The sequence below is a fragment of the Phodopus roborovskii genome, unplaced genomic scaffold (assembly GCF_943737965.1).
Source record: "Phodopus roborovskii unplaced genomic scaffold, PHOROB, whole genome shotgun sequence".
NCBI classification, from domain to species: Eukaryota; Metazoa; Chordata; class Mammalia; order Rodentia; family Cricetidae; genus Phodopus; species Phodopus roborovskii.
The window spans coordinates 48,447,951-48,473,576 of NW_026126511.1; the positions used below are offsets into that span (position 1 = coordinate 48,447,951).

The 25,626-nt window shown below is 42.2% G+C and overlaps 1 protein-coding gene across 2 annotated transcripts in view; it reads right to left on the reverse strand.

Annotated features, from left to right (window-relative positions):
* Positions 1–25,626, reverse strand: part of Kif13b (kinesin family member 13B) — a 141,031-nt gene that overhangs the window by 80,648 nt on the left and 34,757 nt on the right. For both annotated transcript variants that reach the window (XM_051195502.1, XM_051195503.1), the window contains exons 3-8: positions 13,480–13,492; positions 10,303–10,363; positions 9,636–9,728; positions 7,524–7,704; positions 4,136–4,223; positions 1,730–1,864 (exon numbers count right to left, since the gene is read on the reverse strand). In XM_051195502.1, the coding sequence (XP_051051459.1) occupies positions 1,730–1,864; positions 4,136–4,223; positions 7,524–7,704; positions 9,636–9,728; positions 10,303–10,363; positions 13,480–13,492 (571 nt within the window). The remainder of the gene's footprint in view (positions 1–1,729; positions 1,865–4,135; positions 4,224–7,523; positions 7,705–9,635; positions 9,729–10,302; positions 10,364–13,479; positions 13,493–25,626) is intronic.

Consider the following 25,626-nt stretch of genomic DNA (forward strand, 5'->3'; position numbering starts at 1 on the left):
AAAGCCTAGCTCCAAACTGACAGAATTTGCTAACCCACTTTTTAGCAAACAAGGGAAAATGCTGCAAAATGGGGTATTTTGGAGATTGGTAAAATTTTCAGACATAAACAAAAATGTTTTTAAAATCAAAAAATTAATGATTCAAAACTGTACTTAAAGTTTCATAAATATTAGCTGGTAATCTAGAGACAAAATAGTTACATTCTTGATTAATTTCTTTTTTTTTTTAAAAGATCTGACTTTTATGTAACAGAATTGTTCAAAAAGTCTAAAATGCTTTCTAAACATTTCCTCCTTGAAGCTGATCAGCTTTAGTTTCCTACCATCAGCTTTGGTCTTACAGTGACGTTTCCCGCCACCAGACCACAAACATGTGACAAGTTTTCTAGTTTACCTCATTATCAAAACGGAAACATGAGAAATCAATGTCAGAATCTGCAGACTTTAGCATTTTGAAAACTTCCCTTTAAAATTGATTTTAACTCCTGGCTGAGAATGTAGCTTGGTGGCAGAATGTTTATGTAACATGCATGAAAAGCCCTGGGTTCTGTCCTCAGCATTGCAAAAAATACATTTATATAATCTCCATAAAATAAACATAACAAAAGAATACTTTGCTTCCCAAATCAAAAATACTTTTAAGAAAAGAAAGTAGCTGGGTAATGGTGATGCACGCCTTTGATCCCAGCACTCAAGAGGAAGAGGCAGGTGGATCTCTGTGAGGCAAGCCTGGTCCACAGAGTGCATTCCAGGACAGTTAGGGCTGTGCAGAGATCCTGTCTCAGAAAACCAAAACAGGAAAAAAAGAAAAAGAGAAACTCTTCAGCATGTTATTTGCTTTCTTTTGCTTTATGCTAAAAAAAGAAAATAAAAAACAAAAATCTTTCTGTTTTTAACATTGATCTTGATGTAATGGAGAGGGAAAAAAAGTAATTTTTCAGCAGAGGAAGCCACTGCCAACATAGAACAACTTGCCAGATTATTTTGGGTTCCAGTATTGAAACTGAGGTCCTGAGAGTGGGTGGACATCATGCATCAATCTTCACATGAACGGAGAGAAGGAAGGGAGTGAGTCAGCAAAGATGTTTCCAATATGCAGAGGCCCTGATCTTTACAAGGTTCCAAGGGCACCCTACACAGTCTAATGATTTTACAGAATGCTTCCCGGATGTAGGCTGTAGCAGCTATCCCCAGCAAAGATATCTACTGCAATCATTCATCAAGATTTAAATGCATAGCTGCTGTGTGTGGCAGGGCAGGTCACTGCCCCCTCTCTGGAGAGGGAGGGAACCAGGCCTTGTCCAAGACTTCCTTGCAGCCAGGCCTCAGGATATGACTCAAGTTCTTTCAGACCCTCTTGCTAAAGACTGGAAAGCAGAAGTCAACTGTCTTCCCTGGCTTTTTTTTCTACCATCGGCAGGTCATGAAATCTTAAGTATTTCAGGGTGTTCTACAGCTTCCAGGGTGCTACAAGGCAGCTGCCCTGACAGTAGCAATTTCTTTATTTCTGATTGCAGCCGTGGGTGTCCCCTGTGGTTTTAGGAATGACTCCTAGAGTTGCTGTTAGCCCTCTTGAGGTATTCCAACCGCACTACAGCTACCTACAGCTACTTCTATTCTAGTCTAGACCTTTGAACCCTACTCCTGACTGACAGTCTAGACTAGGCCTTCAACTCAGCTAGCATCAAAGAGAACAGGATAAGCCACGATCACTTCAGGAGCTACTTACCCCAGACTTGACATCATACAGTGTGTGTGTCAGGGTGATTTTGAAGACTGCATGTGACCGGCTGCTTTCCTCATTCATGTTGGTTGCAGCAACTGTCCGAGACTTGTTGCCCTCGGACATCAGAGACTCAATATCCTAAATGGAAACATGTTACAGGCTCATGTTTTGTTATTTGTTAATAAACATGACCACTCTCCCATACTACCACAAGCACCCTAGTTTTAGAGGTTACATTTTGTTTTTTGGCAAGAATATAACAGCCCATATTGTGTCTGACAAACAACTAAGCACATTATTTACTGCAGACACAGATAGGAATAGCAGCTTTGACATAGAAAGTTTAGAAATTAAATCCCCTCAACCCAAAGATGGGAATCTTACAAGGTAGCCCAGGCTGGCCCCAAATTTATTATGTAGCCCAGGCTAGCCTCAAAGTTGTGATCCTTCTGCCTCTACTTCCATAGTACCGCATCTCAGGTGTGCCGTGCACATCTGAAAAATACTTTTGAGTGAGATGAGATGCTGACATTCACCTACTACAGAAATCCCTCCCAAATAAAAACTAAGTACAATTAATTGCAAAAGTAATACAAGTTAATTTTATTAAAGCAAATTATATAAAAAGCAAAAAATAAAAGTTTTAACCCTTTACCCAAACACATTAAGTGTATGTTTGATGGTACTGCTCTAAAAATTAGCATAAAGCCAGGAATACTAGAAAAATTGCTATGGATTTGAGGGGGGCAGTTCTGGCAATTGAACCAGGGCCTCGTACATGCTACACAAATGTTCTACCATTAAGCTATCTCTAGTTCTAATTTTACTTTTTTGAGACAGGGCCTAATTAAATTACTCAGGCCTTGACCAAGGGCGCCCTGCACAGTCTAACCTCAGCCTCCTAAAGAGCTGAGGTTTAGGGCTGTGCTACCAGGGCTGGCTCAGTTTTTCCATGTTACAAGAACTGGGGCCAGACCTGGTGTCACATACCTTTACTCTCAGCGCTCAGGAAGCAAAGCAAGTGGATTTCTGGGAGCCAGAGGCCAGCCTGGTCTACACAGGAGTTCTAGGTCATCCAGGGTAAACACAGTGAAACCCTGTCTTTCCCTCACCCCCAAAACTACAAGCTCTGAAACAGTGACTGAAGCAGTCTGACCTTAGTTTCATTAATTACAAAACAAATCATCATCTTCTGGGCTGAGGATGGAGCCCAGAAGCGACAGGCTTACTTAGCATGAGAAGGTCCTGGGTCTAACCCCTGGCATCACAAACAATAATAAATACACACACATAGCAAAGTCATCTACAAGGATTTGTGATGTGAGGACTCAGAGAGACAGAGTATGTGAAAGTACTACCCAGCAGCCTCCTACCACCCAGTGTTCTTTCCTTTCCTCCACTAAGTCTGCTGCGGCAGAACCAAGAGGCTGCATTTCCCAAATGTCTTTGCATCCCAGCGTGGACACACAATTAACTAATGTGTAACACAGACCATCTGGGTGATCTTCCTTAATGGAAGTAGGGTTGCCATCATAGCTCCGTTGTAAGAGGCATTAGCAGAGCCTGGGCATTATAGCATCTCCCTGTGGATAGGGAAAGGGCCTGAGGTTCCTATCAACAGCTTGGAGCCACGACACCAGCCTCAGAGTACCTACTTCAGATTTGTTTTTTTTAACAGAAAAGCATTGTTAAATCACTCACTCATACGTATATTGAAAACATCTACCATATGCCAGGTACTTCCTAGATACTAAGGATACATAACAACAGAACATGTAATAATCCACACAGAAACATTACTAAAATCCTGCTTTTTTTTAATGATATATATATCCGAATACAATCTTAAAACTGCCAAACATAAATAAAAAATTTCCTAGTTGTATAATTATACTTATGTATAAACTAAAAAGAATGATATTTAGTAAAAATTTCAACACAAAAAAAATATTCACAAAGTAAAATCATTAGCTACAAAATATCACCACAGGCAAAACATTTTCCAGAACTTTCCCAAGCCCATTCTGAATCCATTAGTTCTGATAACCCAGAGGCTCTATCATAGTTAGCTGACATTTACTGACTAGCTTCTTTCTATCTTGCTTTGAAGTTTTTTGTAGAAAGTAAGTTACTAAATGATGGCATTGTAAATTTAATTTTAAAAATATAGCCCAGGGCTAGAAAGTTGGTTCCAGGAAACCTGAGTTCAATTCCCAGCGCCCACATATAGCTCACAAAACTGTAACCCTAATTCCAGGGGATACGATGCCCTCTTCTGGCCTCAGAGGCACCAGGCACACAGGCATACATGCAGGCAAACACTCACAAACACACAAAGCAAAAACAATGAAAATTCTAGAAAATAAAGTCACAGTAAATTGAAGCAGCTTATATAAGAAATGCTGTTACCTTGTAGCTTGTGACAGCCAGTTTAGAAAGTCCATCCACATAGGGTCCCAAGACACTGTGCTCTCTCACTTTCAACGTTTGACGGCTTCTGCTCATGACAGAGACACGATCCATTAGTGACTGCCTTTTTAAAAATGACTCAACTGTGCTTCACAGAAACAAACATAGATTTCCTTCAAGAAAGAAGCCCCTAAAAGAGAAGAGCAGCTGACTGCATCCCACAAGGATTTAAACCTAACTTTAAAACCCTTGCTGGGAAAAAAAGCTTGACAATGTGGTAAATACCACATCGCTCAAAAGGGTAAGCGTGGGAAGTCTATTTACTACCACAAAGAATGTAAAGTCGAACAAATACCAACAATCTCCTTGTCATATCACAGAGCCAGCCCCAAGACAGAAGCTCTGTAAGTGTTAACTGCACAAAAAAGAAAACCACAGGCCCATCTCAGCTGTGAACAGACAAAGAAACAAAAGGCAACAAACAGCTCTCACAGTGATTTAAAGACACAATGCTGAGCTTATCTACAGCTTGTCAGGTTGTTCTAACAAGGAGAGTCTGCACACTTTGTCACGCTGACACACCAGAGGAAAAGGGAGAAGTATGACCATTCCAATAAATGCTTAAGAGATTCAATAAAACAAGACGGCACATGGAAGGAATAGTGTGAACTCACAGGCTGAGATCCCAGGGAACCTGGGACCATACCCACCTCGCCCACCATGGGAAGTGAACAGAGGTACTGAGGGAGTGGGGGAACTAGGAAATGGCTCAGCCATCTAAAACCTTTACTGTCTTTCAGCATATGGGTCACAGTTTAATATTTCCTAATGATTCAGAATCTTCTAGCATCCTACATTCAACCTACAATGTTACATGAATGCAAATGACGACGCCAAGTGGTCCTTTAATATGGTGTGCGTTCAGCTAAAGTAGACACAGCACAGGATTTGGACTGCTGCTCACCTCTTACAACACAACATAGTCTGTGAGTAAATTTTAGCCTTCATTTTCCCTTTTTGTTTATATGTGTATGTATATGGGTGGGTATGTGTGTATTTTCATTTGTGTGTAGGAGTGTATATGAACAAGGATGTACCTATGGAGGTCAGAGGTCAACCTCAAGAGTTGTTCTTTGGATGCTCTTCACTTTTATCTTTTGAGACTAGGTCTCTCACTAGGACCTGGAACTCAATGATTAGCTAAGTCGGTGGCCTGTTAGCCTCAGGGATATGCCTGTTTCTATCTCTTCAATACTGGTTACAAGCACACACCATCACACAGGGATTTTTTTTTTAAAACATGGTTTCTAGGGATCCAATTCAGGTTCCCATGCTTTCACAGCAAACACAATTTATGCATGCGTGTGTGTATGTGTGTGTGTGTGTGTGTGTGTGTGTGCGCGCGCGCGCACACACACACACACAAGTTTTTACATTAAAAAAAGAAAACTTTTTTAAATCTTCAAGAAAATTTCATTAAAACAAAAAACAAAGAAACCCATAACCATATGTAAGGAGTACGACCGTACTCCTTACAACCATAGCCTGCACATGTTGGGCCTTACTATGTGTCAGAAGTCTTGAGATCTCAGGTGTATCACACTCTCAATCTTCACAACAGCCCTCTGGGATACTGTAGGATACTGTGTGATAACATTATTCATTCCCTGTGTAGTTTGCCTACAAAGTGCAAGGAACTTGCTCAACCAGTAACAAGAGGGCCTGGATCCTGAGCTGTGTGACTCCAAAGCTCGTGTTCTGAGCACTAAGCCATGTGCAAAACAAACAAGAAATCACTAAAGACTAAACATATCTGACTGGCAGACTTCAAGCCAGTCCAACAGGGGACATAAAACACAGGTGTGAACAGCTATGAAGCCAGCCAGCTGACTCTCCCTGGGAAGGGTAGGTCTGAACTAGATCTCAAAGAAACTGGCCCTCTCACAGAGGTCAAAATACAAGAAAAGCATGAAGGCAGAATAAAAAAGTGCACAGGGAGCAAAGCGTGAGTGGTCATATGTGGGACCCTGTGACATTCTGGCTTCCACATGCCCTACCCTCCAGCTGCACTGGATGCTGATCACTTTGTGGGTGATGTCCATACACTTCCACAAGGTCGGTGTCTACACATGAATGGTTCCCGCCTCACTTATCAGTGCAAAAACTCTTACTAAGCTGACAAACCGTCAAGCTCCTCTACGGAATCCTCTCTTGGCTATGGGAAAGTCCCTCCTTCCCTTTTTACACTGTACTTTGTGTTAGCATCCCTCACAAGTGAAAAGCAGACTACATGCCTTTGTCTGCAAAACTCATTCTCTCCATACTAGGGTCTCTTCCTCTGAACTGCATGGTGCCTGGCATGTAAGAATGACTTGATAAACAATGGATAGGTAAAGTGTGGACAGACTATCAAGTGTCAACTCAAGCTCTAGCCTGAAGATCATTATCAACCAAAGAAAGATGGCTGGGAGCCTGAGATCCATTTGCTCTTAATTGAGCCTCACTGGGATTCTCTGTCTCTCACACCACCTTTCCTGAACCTCATCAAAGTATAAATATCTGCTCCTGGGCTTCAAGCCCTGCCCACATGGCTCTCTGACCTGGTCAATGTAGTTTCACATGAGCCAGCAACAGCCATAGTCATTGCTTCCTACTCTCCTCTGCCCCCACCCCCACTGCAGCTACCTCTCTCTCTCTCCTCATTCAGTTCCATGTGGCTACCTGGTGAGCAAAGTGATTCTGAGGGCCTCCTTATTCTCTGAAGCAGTTCTCTTTCAAAAGTTAACCCCATGAAACCAGGAGCATTTCCTACCCTGAGAGGGGTGGGGGGAACTTTCAGATTAATTACCCTAAGAACAGATTCCAAGCTCCCAGTTTCCTCCCTCCTGGAACCAACCACAGAAATCCACCCAAAATTTATTGCCTAAAAAAAGAAAGCTGAATCACTAAAGGCTATAGTCAAACTCATATTAAATGACTGCCTCCTGCCACCTCTGTTTTGTCTGTGGCTTTGGGTGATGAGAGAAGGGAAGGCTGCTCGGCAGGCACACATGCACACCTGCATCATTACAGGCACACATGCAGATCTACATCATCACAGACACTTATGCAGGCCTGCATCATCACAGGCACTCATGCAGACCAGCATCATCACAGGCACACGTGAAGACCTGCATTATCACAGGCACTCGTGCAGACCTGCCTGCATCATTGCTCTGCCTGCTCTAACGACCCAGAACTGGCTGTGGGAAGCTGACCCCATAAACATAAATCACAAACAGCATGGCAAGATCATTCTCCACTACAGTTCAGTTACAGACTTCTCTAAAGCCAATCTATTATGTCTGTTTCAAGAACGCCACATCATTCAAGCCTCTAAGTGCTTTACCCTTTGGGGTCAAGAAGGTCTCGGACTTTTTCATTATAAATCTCCATGTAGGACACTTCGACTTTAAAGCTCTGCTCTTCATTTTCCTCTTTCTGGGTTCGTTCAAAGAGTCCACTGCAGAGTCTGGGAATCAGTCCAGGTTGGTCGGCTGTGCCCATCATGGTGTAAGATTTTCCAGACCCTGAAAAAGGAAAAGGAGCTGTCACTACCTCTTGGAGAAGTTTAAAGGCGTTTAACCCCATTTCTACTACTTAAAATAAATTTTTAGGACTTAGCAAAATGTAATAAATATACACATACATGAAGAGGAAATGCATCCAAGCATAATAAGAATGGAACATACAGAAGCTTCTATTACTTGTATAAAACAGAAGTAAACATGTCTAGAAAGAAAAACAAAACAAAGCAAAATAAAACCCAACCAGGCATGATACCTACACCTCTAATGATATCTACAACTCTAATCCAGCACTCAGGAGTCAGAGAATGAGGATCGGGAGTTCAAAGCCAACCTCCACTACTTGACATCCTGTCTCAAAAAAAAAAAAAAAAAAAAAAAAAAAAAGACAAGACAAACGGATCCTCCTTGAATAATATAAAATTACCTAAAACATAGCAAGATTTCTAAAGTATTCTAAGTAAACTAGGAATCATCTTATTAGTACTGTTATCATAAAAATACCTAACTACTGAAATCAAAGCACAAAAGACACAGGTGTAGTGCACAGAACAAGAAATAATCTTCCTCTAATATGTAAGCACTTTCTCCACTGTAACAGAAATACATATTCTTTAATTAATAGGTATTTCTTTACCTGCTGTGATGGTACACATCTCTACCAACACTCCAGAGGCTGAGGCAGGAGGATAGCAAGGTTAAAGCCTGGCTGCATTATAGAGGGAAATCCTATCAAAAGAAAGAAGGGAAAGAGGAACAGACGATGGACAGACCAGAAAACACAGACAAATGAAACCACTTCAGTACTACCACCCAGAATCAACACATGACACTTAAGTGTTATCTGCCCCTCCTGGTACCAAATGGCTTTGCGATATTTGTGTGCTTTCAACCTCACAAGTTGCTGCTGTGTCACCTGTGTCACCTCACAATACCTAAAAGTAATGCTCTACTTCTGACATTCCAGGCCCTTCCTAAAGAGAGCACAACAAAATTCATTATGCAGATCCTATGAGAGGGTCTAAAGTATCAACATTTCACAATGAGGAAATGAGGAGGCAGAAAGGCCCAACTGGTGAGAGACAGGGGCAAGAGAGGAGCTGCCACTGCTTGGCTCAGAATTTCTGTTCACACCACACATGACTCCTAAACACTGTTCTATGAAAAGGAATGTTCAGGTGGACAGGTCACATGATGAATTGTTATAAAAGCAACTACCTGTTATACAGAGAAACTCTGCCTTGAAACCCTTGCCCAAAAAAGCAACTAGTTTCATTTAAATTCATTTTCTTTCTTTAATTACAAAGTATAGATGCCTAGAGTCCTTACCAGTTATGACCAGTAAGATATTAACAAGTGTGTCCTTTTAAAAATATATTTTCTTTTACTTTTTACTTTATGTTTTACCCACAGGTGTGTGCATCATTTGCATGCCTGAGGCCGGCAGAGGCCAGAAGTGGGTTTCAGGTCCCCTGGACCTGGAGTTAGAGATGGTTGTGAGCCACCATGTTGGTGTTCGAAATTGAAGGCAGGTTCTCTGGAAGAACAACAAGTGCTCTTAATCACTGAACCATCTCTCCAGCACCACAAGTGGATTCTTTGTAGTATTTTCTCTCTGTAATGATTCTTTAAAAAACTGTAATACAGAGACACAGCCAATAATAAACTTGATAGTCATAGCTCTGCAAACTGAGAAGAAGAAGGAGAAGGTGAAGGAGGAGAAGAAGAAGAACTCACATGGGGAAAGGGGAAATAAAGAAAAATGATTTTAGTCTCAACTTTATTGTACTGTCTTAGAAAACATGCTACTGCCTAATTTAATCACCTGTGAGAAAAACTAACTCAGGATAAGAAAGCAAGTAGCCTAGTAAACATGGCTTCATCATCTTCATGGAAGGATGCTCAAATGTGGAGTATGTGTTAGTTCACATTACCTGTCTGCCCATAAGCAAAGATACAGGCATTGTAGCCATCAAATGCGTTCTGAAGGATGTTCTCCCCAAGGCACTTGAAAACATCATCTTGACCTAAAGAACAGGAAAATTATATTTTAAGGGCAAAGAACATATGAACAAATTAGAAATCAAACAAAACACTCAATAAAACAAACCACTCTGCTTATTTATCCTGAAGCAAGATTTTTAAGCTTGGAAGCTTCTGTCCCACAGGTCATTCCAGTTAGAGTGGGAAGAAGAGTCAGTAGAGGGTTCCCTGTAACGCATGCTTGAACACCACCACCCAAGTAACACCATGCAATGCAGAGAGCTCAAGAGCTGCTTGTTTTACAGTTGATGATTAAGATTCAATAATCTTCTCTCTTTATTGCATGTGCATGTCATGTACATATGCATGCTGTCATGTGTGTGGACATCAGAGGACAACCTGTACCAGATGGTTCTCTCCTTCCACTGCATGGTCCTGGAGATTGAACTCAGGTCATCAGACTAGGTACAAGCACCTTTACCATCTGAGCCATCTCATAGCAAGTGCTGGTAACAGCTGCCTGGACATTGTTTAAAAGTTACACCAAATAATACCATGGTAGTGGATGCAGAACACACCAAATGCCTCCACGTTACTAATTACAAAGGACGCAGTTACCTGCATACTTCTCTCGGACGGATTCATCCATAGACCAGAAACAGTGATCATAAGCAAATATCTGTTGCAGAGGGAACATAAAGAGTGTGTATTAAGAACAAAACCTTAACATCACACATGCTATTATAATAATGCATAGCATTGTCACCCAACTTACTAGCCGGGCCTTATGGCACAAACCTGTAACCCCATCACCTGAGAGACTAAGGCAAGAGAATAGCCAAGTTTCAGGGCAGCCTGGACTACACTGCAATCAGCTTTCAGCTGCCCAACCCCTCAGATAAACACCAAACCTGATGTCAGAGTATAGGGGTTAGTGATACATATAATCTCATAGTGATGTAGAGCCATCTTACATGGAAAACATCTTCAATAGTGAATCAAAAGGAAGCTTGTGAGACGGCACGCACAATAGCAACTATGCGTGTGCAGCTATAAAAAGAAAGTATGTTTTTACTGTTAGGTCCTTTGGTTTCCTTAGCAGGGTCTTTCAGTAATTAATATTCTTAGTCTCTGTCTCTCCCCCCATTTTGTCTCCCCCCCCTTAATGTATCAATCCAAGTTTACCAGCATTTACATAGTACAACTTAAATCAAAGAAAGCAAACGTCATAGAAGTTTGGGACTCTTGTTTACAGAACTGAAAACTAGTAAATAGTAGTTCTTATTTACCAAAACTACTAAGTGGCTTCCTTTTCAGTTTTAGCAATTTTGTAAATTACTACAAATACCTTCTAGCCCAAAATTTCATAAAATGATAATCACATTATATCCGTGCATGCTCCAGTCGCAGATACAAATTAATGAGTATTTTATACTAACAACTGTCAAATATGTTCTGATAACAGCCCTTATATGTAGCTATTATCCTCTTGCCTGCCCACTTTGTTAAATATTGTACAGTGGACACTGGCTTCCAAAGACTATGCTTGCTTCTCTTGCTAATGAGTATGCTTTGCTTCCTTATAAAACAATATGTTGAATAGTTAGGAATCAGCTTGGATGTAGCTCAATGGTAAAAGCACTTGTCTAACATGTACAAGGTGCCTGATTTGAGCCACAACAACCAAACAGATTAATTGTACTAACTTGTGGATCTTAAAGTTAGAAGTAGGTTTCGCACAAAGCAGGCCGTCCATCTGAGTGGTTTTCATGATTTTAGAGCTTTCCATTATAAGCAGCAAATACTATACTATACTATTTCTTGAGATGAGTTTGGGCTCTTTTGGGTTTTGTTGTTATTGTTGTTGTTGATAATTATGAGACCAGATTGGCCTCAAACTCCCAAAGAGCCACACCTGCCTTTGCCTCCCAACTGCTGGGGTTAAAGATGTGTGGCACCCCATACCCAGGTCCACTGCTTTTTTATTATAAATTATTAGTGAGCATACAAAGCAGTGGGTTTCCTTTTGCATTTGAGCCATCCCATGCATATGCTGTTTTCATTTTCACCTCCCCCATTGTCTTCTTTCCCTTGCTCCCTTCTTTCTAAGTAAACACAGGTTCTTTAAATCAAAAAGAGTTTCAATATAAACAAAGAAATATATTCACGCTAACAAATTCTATAGAAGAATATAAAGCAAACACAGAGCCAGTGAGATGACTCAGAGGGTAAAGGTACTTGCCACCAAGCCTGATGAGCTGAGTTTGAGTTCTTAAGACTCAACTGATGAGAGAAAACAACTGAGTCCCAAAAGCTGTCCTTTGACCCTTAAGTGCTTGACATAGATAGCCTGCACATGACAGGGTAACATATGAGTGTGCACACAAAATAAATCCATAAATTTTAAAATAAATAAATGAAGGTCTCCCATTTGCCAACTACGCCTCTCCCCCAGAGGAAGCAATCTGTTAAGGATGTAGTCTTCCCCTTCCAGACATTTTATCTGCAGAGCATTTTCTCTAAGCAGTGAGAACAATTCACTAATAAAACATAGCAAGTTTTTAATGCTGTTAAATAGTTTCCTCACATCTTTACTGGTCTCCAGCTTTTGTTCCAATAAATAGCAAAATTAACCCAGCACCTCATTCACAGGGAAAATGAGGCAAAGTTCACAAACATGAGATCAGTGACTTATTAAAGCAGTGTTTAAAAGGTCATTGGGGATCCCAAAAGGCATGTCTACACATATTTCAGCAACAGTAATAGCATAGAGTTACAGCTCAACCACAGGCTGTAAAACAAAAGCAAGTCCAAGAATGTAGACAAGCGGAATTTCCTGGAAGTTCTGAGGAACTCCAGAAAACTGTTCAGTTAAAAGCAGGCTCCATGCTAACTCAGAATAAGACCCACGGGGGCTCAGTGGTTAAGAGCATTTGCTGCTCTTGCAGAGGACAAGGGTCCCAGCACCTACATGGTAGTTTACAATCATCTGTAACTCCAGTCCCAGGGGATCCTCTTCTCAACTCCATGAGCACCAGGCATGCACATGGTACACATACATGCATGAAAGCAAAACACTCAGACATGTAAAATAAACCATTTTTTAAAATTAAAGAACCTTGGAAGACAAAGAGGTTAACACTCCCACACAAAGTTGGCTCAGTGAATAAAGGGGTCTTCCACCAAGCCTGAGTTCAATCCCTGGTGCCCACATGGTGTAAGAAAGGAAACAGTGCCTGGAAGTTGTCCTCTGACCGCTACACATGTACTGTGGATATGCAACACACACACACACACACACACACACACACACACACACACACACACACACACGAGTTTTAAAATGTAATTTAAAACTTTATGGGTGGTCTCAGAATTAGGCTCCAATGTGAGATGTAAGCCACAGCCCCTAGAGGAATCTGGAGCCCAACCTGGCTCCATCAGGACCCCATGTGCCTGGCAAATCACCCCACTACCTAGGAGCAAGACGAGTTGGATTGGCCCAGAATGAGCACAGTGTGGAACACTCAGTTTCATGCTAATCTATGGCACACAAGGAATCTGGGTTGGGTTGCTAGGAGACTAGGCAGAGCTGGCCAAAGTCACTGCTCCCCATAGCCCTCCAGCTCTGTCTGTGCCAATAAATAGCTTTGGAATCATGGGACAGCCAAAAGCTTACACTGCTTTTATTATAAACCAGCACGGAGGAGGAGTCTTCAGTTTTGAGAAGAAAGTGTCTACTACTTCAGGGATATGCATAGCAATCTCTCCAAGCATCATGTGAAGAACTCTTACCTTGGGCTGGCTCCTGAGTGAGTTCCAGAAAGTGGTGTCACCATGGACATGAAAGAAAGGGAACAAGTGTTAGCAAAGTGGTGTAGTTTAGAAAACTCTTCTCGAACAGTAAAAGATAATACATATGTGCAAATTTACAAAGAAAACAAAATATTAGCCAGGCGCATGAGCCTATAACCTATATGCAGAGAAGCTAGAGGCAGAAGGATAGGAGTTTACGGTCAGGGTGAGCTACATAGCAAGTTCAGTCTAGGCTACATAAGATTCTGTCTCAAAGGAGAGTAGGATGAGAGAGAAGGTAGAGAGGAAAGCTGAAAGGAAAGGGAATTTAAAAAGAGAGAGAGAGAAATTACTGCTTTTGTAACTAAATAGTAAATGAAAGGTAAATTAAAACCAGTTCCGGGAGGAAACAGACTATAGCCAAGCAGCCTGTCTCTCCCCAACATCAAGAAGGATCTGAGCACTGGGGAGCCTTAGGGGAGTCTCGAGGACCTAATGGTTCTGCCTCTGCCTTTTCCCTGATCCTGTATACACCTTATAAATAATCTTTTCAAAAGCTTGACTTCTGAGCCAAGTGCAGTAGCACCTCTCTGTAATCCCAGACACGGGGAGGAGGAGCTGGGTAAGCTAAGATGACTGTATGTCTGAGGCTAGCCCGAACTTCATTAATTAAATCCTATCTCAGGCTGGAGAAATGGCTCAGTGGTTAAGAATACTGGCTGCTCTTCCAGAGGATTGGGGTTCGATTCCCAATACCCACAGGACAGCTCACAATTGTCTGTGACACCAGTTCTTTTGGCCTCCTCAGGCACTAGGTATGCATGTGATGCACAGATACACATGTAGACAAAATACCCATACACATAAAATAATAATACTTTTAAATCCTGTCTCAACCACCTTCACCCTCCAACAGAAACTACCTATCGTCTGATTTCACCTGTAGAACTTCCTTGAGCTTTTACACGGCAGTAGCTTAGGCTCTTTTCTATCCAGGTTTTTTTCTATCCAGTAGGACTTGTATTCTGGCTCAGGAAGAAAGGTTACATTTAAAGGAACAATTTCTTGCCAGTGAGTGCCTAGTCAATGGGTCATTCAGTACATATGCACACACACCCTCTTCACTTGCCCAGACACTTCAACTTCCCTTGGTCAGTCTGTCTGAAACTGCCAGGAAAATAACTAAAGCTTGAGATCCAATAAAAACTCCCACAGACCCTCACCCCAAATCACCAATGGTTACCCTTGATCCAGGCTGCTTTCAGGAGCTCCCTCTCCAGACATAAATTCACATGCATACTTCAATTTTCCTAGACCAACGGAACACTGGCATACCTTCCATCCTGAGGACTGACATCCAAAACACAGCCAAACTCAAAGCCAATTTAAGAATAAAAAAAAAGTTAAGTTCTGTTTTTTTGTTTTGTTTTGTTTTGTCTGTTTTTTTTTTTTTTTTATTGTTTTAAGATGAGTTCTCACTATATCTCCCCAGGCTGACCTACAACTTACTATGAAGATACAGTTGACCTCAAATTTGTAGCGCTCCTCCCTTGGGCTGTTGTTAAAGGCAGGAACCACTCCTGACTTAAGGAAAGTACTGCTGATACTGGGCTGAAACAAGAATAGTGATACCTGGTCCAGCCTAAGCTTGAAAAATACTACATACGCATGCCCCCACTAGTTGTCCACACTTTCTTGTTTCTCTGTCTCATAAGATTTTCTTCTAAATGAAATCTGATATGTATTTATACCAAATGACTTGAAATGAAGACAATAAATGAATACTAAATGGAGACAAGTATCTGGTAGATTGGGGGGGAACACATCCAACAGGGCTAAGATGTTTATAAAAAAAAAAATCCATTTTTCTGAACTAACAAGATGTGGGAAAACTTCCTAACAAAAAGCCCTAGGCTGGTGAGATGGCTCAGAGGGTGAAGGCACTTGCCAGCAAGCTGATGACCTGGATTTGATCGCTAGGTCCCCCATGGTGGAAGAGGAGGACCAACTCCCACAAAGTGTCTGTCCTCTGACCTCCACACATGTGCCATGACACATATGCACCTTCACAAGCACATAATAAATAAATGTTTAAAAAAATTCAAACATTAGGCTCTCTAATACAGGACACTGACAAATGCTACCATCGTCACAGGTGTCTTTAACAAAGCACATTCTCAACTGTGGACAGAGTGGTTAAAGATACAGTCATGGATAGGTGTCTGCAGGCCAAGGACATTTCCAGATGTGCCAGTGCAACAAGTCCAGACTTACAGAGGAGAGATGTAAGCATCAGAAAAGTTACAGGACCATCAAATGTAGTCTTGGGTCTTCTGACCCCCAAGTCCACCGCCTTCCTCCCAGTTACAGTAACCATAGTCAGAACAGATCTATCAACATAGAACCTATTATTTAACTGCCAACCCTATCCAAATTTTGCCAACTACCATCATTGGTGTACTTTTCCTGGTCCAGGGATCTGGGCTGTCTGCTGTCATGATATCTTCTCCAACCCAGGCCAGTTTGGCTATGATGGACACCTAGAAACACTGGCCACTTTGTCTACAAATCATCCCTCAGACTAGTTGCCTAATGCTCCCACATGACTCAAGTCAGCCTGTGTGCTTGGCAAGTATCAACACAAATAGTAGATGACCCTGTGCATGTATCCCACCCATCAGGAGACACTGCCTTGCTGGCTAGGGTATGACTGTCTTTCCTCCCTTTGTCATTGATATTCATTTGGCAGGAAAAGGTTTTGAAACCATGCAGCACCTCTTTATCTCATCACACTTCCAACCATGAACTCTAGCATCCAAATGTAACTCTTGCCTGCAGTGACTAATGTGTCCCAGGTGGTGAGGAGACAGTCACAGCACTGAAGACAAACTGCGAATGGTCCAGGAGGATAAACCCAGAAGGTGCTGCTGTTTTGGAAGAGGACAGTTTAGAAACTAACACATCATGTGGCTGCAGTGAGGTCTCCTGTCTAGCATGTGCAAGGCTCTGGGCTCCATCACCAGCACAACCTAAACCCCACATGCAATCAATAGCTGTCTCAAATAAATAAATAAAATTTAGAAAAAGGAAGGAGACTAAATGTACTGAGATATTCACCTTGTCCACACCTGTGGCATAGACCAAGCCCTTTGGTGGTGGAGGCAGGGCTGGACATGACCTGGGGGAACTAAGGCTGAGGAGGGGGCTCGGAGAGCTCTTGCTTGCAGCATGGGGACAGGAGTACATCCGGAGACATCCTTGGGACCAGGAACTTGCTGGTGCTCATCTGTCCATGTTGTGTGTTATTTCTCCCTGAATAAACATCTATTCGGCCTATTTGTTTCTCCTGATCCTTATTAAACATCAATAACTAAACATGGCAAAACGAGTTATAAACCAATTACCACTGTTGACCAATAAAATCCAAGTATCATCACTTCTTCTGTCTTCCACTGTCCTGGGGTGTGGGAGGCAGAGGAGAGAAGAAAAGGGGGGGGGGAGGAGGGGGGAGGGAGGGAGAGGGAGACAGAGTCTCGCTACACATTTCTGGTTGGCCTAGTCTTGTTATATAAGCCAAACTGGCCAGGAACTCACAGAAATCCTCCTGTCTCTGCCCCTTGGTGGCTGAAGTCAAAGTCCATACCACCATCCTGTCCACAATCTTCTCTTTCAAATTTAAAGATTTAAGCTACTGAAATCATAATCAGAAATACGCAGAACCTCTGATTCAAGAGATCCCACTCTGACACGCTCTAAAAAGCACATACATCACAAGAAGCTTGAGGCTGGCTCTGACACGCTCTAAAAAGCACATACATCACAAGAAGCTTGAGGCTGGGATGTAACTGGGCCCATAGAATGCTTCTCTAGCATGCATGACACCCTGGATTCTATCCTAACATTGTACAAACCAGGCCTGTAACACATGCCTAAACCTCCCAATATTCTGGAGGTGGAGGCAGGATCAAGGTCATTCTTGGCCACATAGGGAATTAGAGGCCAGTCCCTTATGAGGGCCTGTTTCAAGAAACAAAGAGAGAAAACAAAGAGCTCGTTTTAATCCTGCCACCATAAGTAATGATGCTGTTTCCTCTTTGGGGCTCAACTGGCAGTACCAGCAACCAAACACAATCTACGATGACAGTGATTTTTCTCTTGTCACCCCTCCCCCAACCTCCTTTCTACACACAGAATAAAGCAGACAGGACTAAAAGCCTGTACTGCATGAACTCACTCTCACAGGTATTTCTCAACCTTCACAGGAGTGTCTCTGTAAGTTTAGATATCATTAAAACCCAAGTTCATTTTTTCTCTCAACATCCAGAATATTCCATTCAACTTTGAAGAATATTGATCATCCCCGATAAATCATGCTTTGAGAATGGGGTGCAAGAGGCCTCAACATTTCAAAACACCACCAGCAAAATGACCAAACTACTGGAACTCCACAGGATCTACTGGGGAAAAACTACAAGAAGAGGGACTTGTCCTTGATGTACAAACAGCCAACACTGTTCCAAACAGCCTGGTTCCAGCAGTGGATTATCTAAGGAGAGGAGAAAGGCTGGTGCAGAGAACACATAGGAAGGAGGTGCTCCACTGGGTTACTTGTTCAGCTCTGTACAACTCCTCAGTGTGTGCACAAGAATGCATATATGCTATGCTGGGGATTGAACTCGGGGTCATGTGCATGTACCTTAGGCAAGTATTCTACCACTGAGCTACATTCCTAGCCCTGGACAACCCTTGTTATTTACAGTAATAATGAACAGCAAACATCAATAAGATCCATTGCAATTCCCTATCGGTGATGCCTGCAGGGCACCAGACCACAGCCTCCTCAGCACACCCACAGACGGTCCCTCCACCCAGGCTACCTCAGCATTTCCTGATTCCATGTTCCCACACCCAGACAGGGACACACTGCTAACCTCCCTGATTACTTATGCCATCCCACAGCAGAAAAGTGAAACCACCCATCTCCCTCAAGGATCCATCCACAAGCACCTACACCACACCAATGGTCCAAACTACTGCCACTGCAGCCTGGCCATCTGTCACTCTTTCTTTGTTTTAATATTTATTTATTTTTATGTGTATAGATGTTTTGCCTGCCTATATGACTGTTCACCATTATGTATGTGCAGTGCCCACAGAGAAGGGTGTCTGATCCTCTAGATCTAGAGTTACAGATGGTTGTCAGGTACCATGTAGGTGCTGGAAATTCAACCCAGGTCTTTTAGAAGGGCAGTCAGTGCTCTTAATCGCTAAGCCATCTCTACAGCCACCACTCTTTGTCTCTTGATGGTAGTCTGTGAACCTCTACAGATGGTTGCTTGCTCAGTAAATATACCTATACTCTGTAGACTACCTGGCCTTGCCAACACTCAAAAGTAGCCAGTTTTCCTTCACCCACACAGTGTACACACTGCCTGCTCTGGGATGTATGCATGACTTTGTCAGCCTTGAACCTGAAAGACTTAACTCTTTACTCATTTGATTCTCAGCTTGATTAAATTTCCCCTTGTCATAACTATCCCTTAAACACCTGATCTGACCCTCTTAACACATCCCAGTGTCTCTGCAGAGCAGACCTTTCACCACCAACCCGGGAACAGTAAGGCAAATGAGAAATACAAATAAAAATTCCACAGTCAAAAAACCAGGAAAGCTTTTAAACTGAAGGACCTGATAGAGACAAAATAAAATAAAAAAAAATTAAGGGGTTAGGAATGAATATATCAGGTATTCCAGAAAAAAGGAGAAAGACCCTAAAAACAAACAAGCAACAGGTAGGTATCTGATTGAAACATGTGGAGAAACCCCTCCTAACTCCAACCGCCCTTTAAAAATTCAGGTCCCCACCTCTGACACAGTCCTTGAAGAAACTTCTTTAAATCAAAAAAAAAAAAAAAAAAAAAAATGTTTTCAACAACCTTCTACTAGAATCCTTTACCTATATAAAACACACTGGCTCAGAGTAGAACAACTAAGACACTGACTAAAGGACCAAAGCTCATGTACTTTGTAATGATAATACCTGAGATACAAGGAAACCTTGATCTATAAACTCCATAATTTCAAACTGTTATAATTCTAAGAATACAATCACTAATTAACTCCACTGATCACTAATGAATTACCTGCCTTTTCTCACCTGTGAAACACACTTGCCAGCAGAAGGGGTACACATCCATTGCCCAAGGCTGCACAGAGAGCTCGAGAGCAGCACTTGATGCTCAACCATGAAGACAAGAGTTCAGAACCCAGTACCCACATCTGGTGGATCACAAACACCTGCAACTCCAGCTCCAAGGGATCTGATGCCCTCCACGGGCACCTACACATATGTGCATATATATTTACAAATACATATATAAAGTAAACAAAGCCTTTTCTAAAACAGCCATTGTCTGCCTTCATTACAAGAAGGTATAAATGTGTCCAAAGAATATTGATCAATTTTCAGTGCTTTTTATAAAGCATATAATGAGTCAAAAAACATCAAAGGTTTATACAAACATTGCAGGAACTTTTGAACTCTAAGTAGAGGAAACTTGTGACTTTTACTTCTCTGAGGTCTCGTGGTGTCCGGTGTCCAACTGTCTGAGTCTGCGCTTTCCTCCTTAAGTGACTAATGAGACTAAACTTCTTTCAACAGGACTGGAAAAAACTTTCCACCAAGTGACATTAATTAACTCTCCCAACCTCCCAATTCATCCTGCACCATAACCTCCATCCAACACAGCTCACAATGCACTGTTTCTAACCCTCACAGTACTAACCCCAAGTAGAAAATTGGAAGGTTTCACATTGGAAAACTGGGGTTCCCAAACTCTCGTAACACTGAGAAAATGTAGCCAACTTCCCCACAGCAGCCACAGCTACCACATCCACCAGGTCCTGTCGAGGCAGACTTCGGTCCTGCCTCAGAAAAGAGAAAGTTTCCTTTTTCTCAGATAGTAAGAAAGTATAAGCAACTCACTCATTTATACCCATGAAGAGGATGACCCTAAAGCTCCAGCTTAACCAGTAGATAATTTAATACTCTTTCAAGACTTGGCTAGGAGCCAGGCAGTGGTGGCAAATGTCTTTAATCTCAGCACTTGGGAGGCAGAGGCAGGTGGATCTCTGTGAGTTTGAGACTACAAGAACTAGTTTCAGGACAGCATCCAAAGCCACAGAGAAACTCTGTCTCAAAAAAAGCCAAAACAACAACAACAACAAAAGACTTGGCTAGGGATGCAGCTCAGATGGCAGAGTACTTGCCTGGCACAAACCAAGCTTTATGTTCAATCCTGAACATCTCATAAATCAAGCATGGCGCCACATACCTGTAATCCCAGCACTTGGGAGGTGAAGGCAGAAGGATCAGTAGTTCAAGGTTATCCTCGGCTACATAGCAAATTTGGAACCAAACTGGGCTACACAAAACGTTGTCCCAAAGACAGAGTAAATGAAGGGTACACTCTAAACAAGGGACCCCCAATACAAATGTCACTCACAGAGGTAGTATTATCAAAGTTAGTTGCTATCAAATCAAATTGAAATAAAGAGCAATGGCAGGTCTAGAATTCAGACTGAATTCAGAAAGCCTGAGACCCTCAAAGAAAAAGCAACAAAATACGTGAAGTATATGCCACACGTGTCCATACATGCTGCTGCATGAGAGATGGATCATTTCATGATGCATTGTTGTCTTAATGTCTACAGTTCAAACTTGAAATTTCTAGTTCATTATAATCATTCCCCTAAAATATACCGCTTAGCAAGTCTCCTTAGCTTTTCTGAGTTCAACTAAAGATTCAACTCCCAAGTGTGTCTAACTTCATGACTCACAAGAAAACCAACCACTTGATCCAGTGAAGATTGCTGACAGTGGTTTCCACCTCTGTAATGTCTCTCAAACCCATGGGCTCCTTTTCCTCCTTGCTGTCGCTCTTAGAGAAAACACTTGCTTCAGTCCACAAGGTCATAGCTTTCGTTTCATTCTGTTGGGCGGGGAAGGAGGCACTGGAATTTTAGCTTCCAGGCTCCCAGATCAGCATCTGCAATCTGAAGCAGATCAGGATGCAGTCTACAGGGGATTCACTAAGAGTTCTGTTGTGGCCTGGGCCTGACTAGAAAGACTGAGATGGGAAGTAACACAGCTAACGACAAACTCTGACCCTGAAGCTCTGCAGCAATCTAGACAGAATAGTCAGAACTTAGGGAAGGGCACCCAGCTTCCCTAAATTTGGCCCCATTTACTACTCAACAGCAACAAAAGAAACCATATGTATACCCCACTTCTAGTTGGGCTACTTCCAGCTTCCCTGGCCAACAACCCCAATTCTGAGCACTCTGTTGTAGCACTCTCTAAACAGATGGCCAGTGGTTTTCATTTAGAAATCAGAGGCTGGCCAGCTACCACTTTAGATTTTAAAAACAGAGCTACCAAACCCCAAATATGAATGGAAGGTATCAACAGAGGAATAGTAAGTTGCAAATGTGTGTGTCTATCATGAGATATGTTCAAGACAGACTGAAAAGGAATGAACATGAGAAGGAAAGTGAGGAGGGGAAATGATACTGAGAGTTAAAAGGGAAGCTGTATAATCCCAGCACTGGAGGAAGAGGCAGGATGATTAAGAGTTCAAGGCCAGGGGAGCAATGCCTCAGACTCACATGGCAGAAGGTGTGAGCTCCAACTCCTCAAAGTTAGACCCCGACCTCCATGTATGCCTTAGCGCATCCATGCAGACACATACACATAAAATAAACTATATGAATTAAAAAAAAAGAAGAGCATCTACCACATAGCAAGTTCAGGACCAGCTTGGCTACATGAACCCTGTGTCTAGTTAACTAATCAATAAAAGTGGACGCTGCATGCATAGCATCAAGCACTATGGAAAAAACTAGAAGGCACCTTTTGTCTATGACTCCATTTTCTGTATTTTGAAGTAAGGTCTCACTGTGTTGCACACTAGCCTCCATCCCCTGTGCTCAATCCATCCTCCTGCTTCTCTTTCTTCTCCCTCTTAGAGAGCTGAGACTACAGGTATGAGCTACTGGACTAGGCTGCTCCCCTTTCCATGTGGACCCAGCCCTGTCTCTTTGATTCTCTGCCACTCTGCAAAATTCAAGGAGTGAGCCTCTACTCTGTGTGCATCCCAGATGAACCAAGTATCAGTGAAATGAGGCAGGCTTGGTTGAGGTATCAAGAAATAGTTATAATAAAATTTCAACCATCCTAAGTATATATAATTCAATGGCAGTTTACAGATGGCTAAATACCACCTCCATCATCCTAAAGACTCCCTCATATCCCAATATGCCAGGGTCAAGGTTCTACACTAGCTTCAGCCACTACAGATTTGTCTTTCTAGACATTTAACATGAACAGAAGTACACACAACACTGTCTTTTGCATCAGGTTCTGACACAGCACGTTTGTGAAGCTCATTCTTGTGGGGTGTGTTATCAGCACCAGGCTCCTTTTTATTGCCATACTGTATTTTGTTTATATGTTATCGGCTGGGCCTTTGAAGTACTTCCAGCTTGGGGCTACTAGAAAGTGCACTGGTAGGAACATTCAACAATAAGTCCTTGTACACACATTTCTTTTTATTCTTCTTGAAAAGATACCTAAGAATGTAACTGTTAAGTCACATGGTGTGTTTATGCCAGAATGATACTTACATTTTAGAAAAGTCAAACTACATAGCAAGTATATGATTGACATGTCACCAGCAGCACATGAGGGTTGGCATTGTCTTTCTGATAACAGACATTCAAGGTGGAACACAGGGGCATCTCACTGCAGCTTTTGTTTCTTTTGAGACACTCTGGCTATGTAATCCAATCCTCCTGCCTGCCACAGCCTCCAGAGTTCTAGTTCTGTGTGCCACCACACTCAGCTAATCCTTTCTAATTTTTAACTTAAGTATATATGTGTATGTATGTACACAGGAGTGTGGATACGTGCAGAGGCCAGAGGAAGGCATCAGATCTCCTTAGAACTGAACTAACATGTCTGTGAGCTGCCTGATATGGGTGTTAGGAGTCAATCTTGGGTCTTACGCAAGAGCAGTATGCACTCTTAACTGCTCGGCCACCTCTCCGACCCCCTGAATTCTTATTTTAAATTGTGGGGCTGGAGAGATGGCTCAATGGTTAAGAACACTGGCTGCTTTTCCAGAGGATCTGAATTTGATTCCCAACACCTACATGATCACTCACAGCTGTTTATAACTCCAGTCCCAGGGGATTCAATGTGTTCTTCTGGCCTCAGTGAGCACTTTATACACATGATGCACAGACACATGCAAGCAAAATACCCAAACACATCAAACAAAAATAAAGTTCAAAAAATTTTTAAACTACATTGAACCCAGCATATATATAGCTAAATGTAGGAGCTCTTTAATTACTTTTGAGCATTCATCTTCATATGTTGGTGTTATGTGCAAGACAAAAACACTTAATCAGTATTCCTATTTCAGAATACACTGGTATATAAGAACTTATTGCCAAAAGCAGACACTGCCAAGAGATCAAAGAATGAGGTAGACAAACCTAAATTTGGGCAGAACACTTTAACACACAGCAAATCTCTGGCAGCATCAAGATAAGAAGTGTCCCTACATGTCATGACAAGAGCAGGGGATCCTATGCTAAGCTGCATGGGGATGGCTGGCTGCAGGTATACAACATACCTGAATTTCTCAAAAAAGAGAAGCTACTAATATACCAAATATCAATTAAGAAATGGGCATCAGCAGCTAAGCCCTCCCCTAGGTGTCTAGGCTGAGACAGTATCCGTCTATGTGGAATGTGCTCCCAAAGTCCATTCGTATACTAGGCATAAATACTGCTCCACTACCAAGAGGCCCCATAGACTGCCCAGTCCTCCTAACATCCATGTTCAGGGGGTCTGGTTCGATCCTATGCTGTTTCCCAGCTATCAGACTGGGGTTCATGAGCTCCCCCTTATTCAAATGGATCAAAGAACTCCACATAAAACCAGCACACTGAACCTCTTAGAAGAGAAAGTGGGAGGTACCCTTGAATGAATTGATAAAGGAGACTGCTTCCTGAACATAACACTAGTAGCACAGACACTGAGATCAACAATTAACAAATGGGAGCTCCTAAAACTGAAAAACTTCTGCAAGGCAAAGGACACAGTCAACAAGACAAAAAGGCAGCCCACAGAATGGGAAAAGATATTCACCAATCCCACATCTGACAGAGGGCTGATCTGCAAATTATACAAAGAACTCAACTGACTCTTTTGTGTTTGTTTTGTTTTGTTTTGTTTTGGAGACAGAGTATTGCTTTGAAGCCTGTCCTGGAACTAGCATTTGTAGACCAGCTTGGTCCGAACTCACAGAGATTCACCTGCCTCTACCTCCCAAGTGCTGGGATTAAAGGCATGCACCATCAACGACCAGCTTCAACTGACTCTCTTAATCACTCTGTTTATCAAACAGAATTTGTAATGAGTATCAGGGTCACGTCATGGGCAAGATGGTGGTCACAAAAGAATGGCTAGGGTTATTGTCAGGCTGGCCTACCACCATTCTCCTTTCATGTCAGTGGCAAAGGGAGATGTACCTGAGGCACTTGTGTAAAGGTAGTTTAGGTCTCTTTTTTAATTTATTAAGAATAATAAAATCCGCCAGGTGGTAGTGGCACACACCTTTAATCCCAGCATTGGGGAGGCATAGGCAGGAAGATCTCTGTGAATTTGAGGTCAATCTGGTCCACAGAGTGAGTTCCAGAACAGGACTACACAGAAAACCCTGTCTCGATATAAATCAGTGGTATAACATCTACCTAGAATGCACAGGGCAAGGGATTGAGTTCCAGCACACACACACACACACACACACACACACACACACACACGCATGTGTGCACATACATACATACATCTTGTTTTCATCACTGCTACATGTCAAATGCCTGCCATTCTTTAGTTCTCATAACCTACAAAGCAAGCCTTGAGCTATCTCACAGTACTAAGGAAGAAAGATCAGACAGTCAGTAACTTACTCATCAACAATGTTGGGATTCAGACCCAGGATTCCATTTGAAACTACATCCTTTCCACTTTAAAATCTGATGTCAGTCCTCTCCAAGCACCTCGCTTCCTTTTAT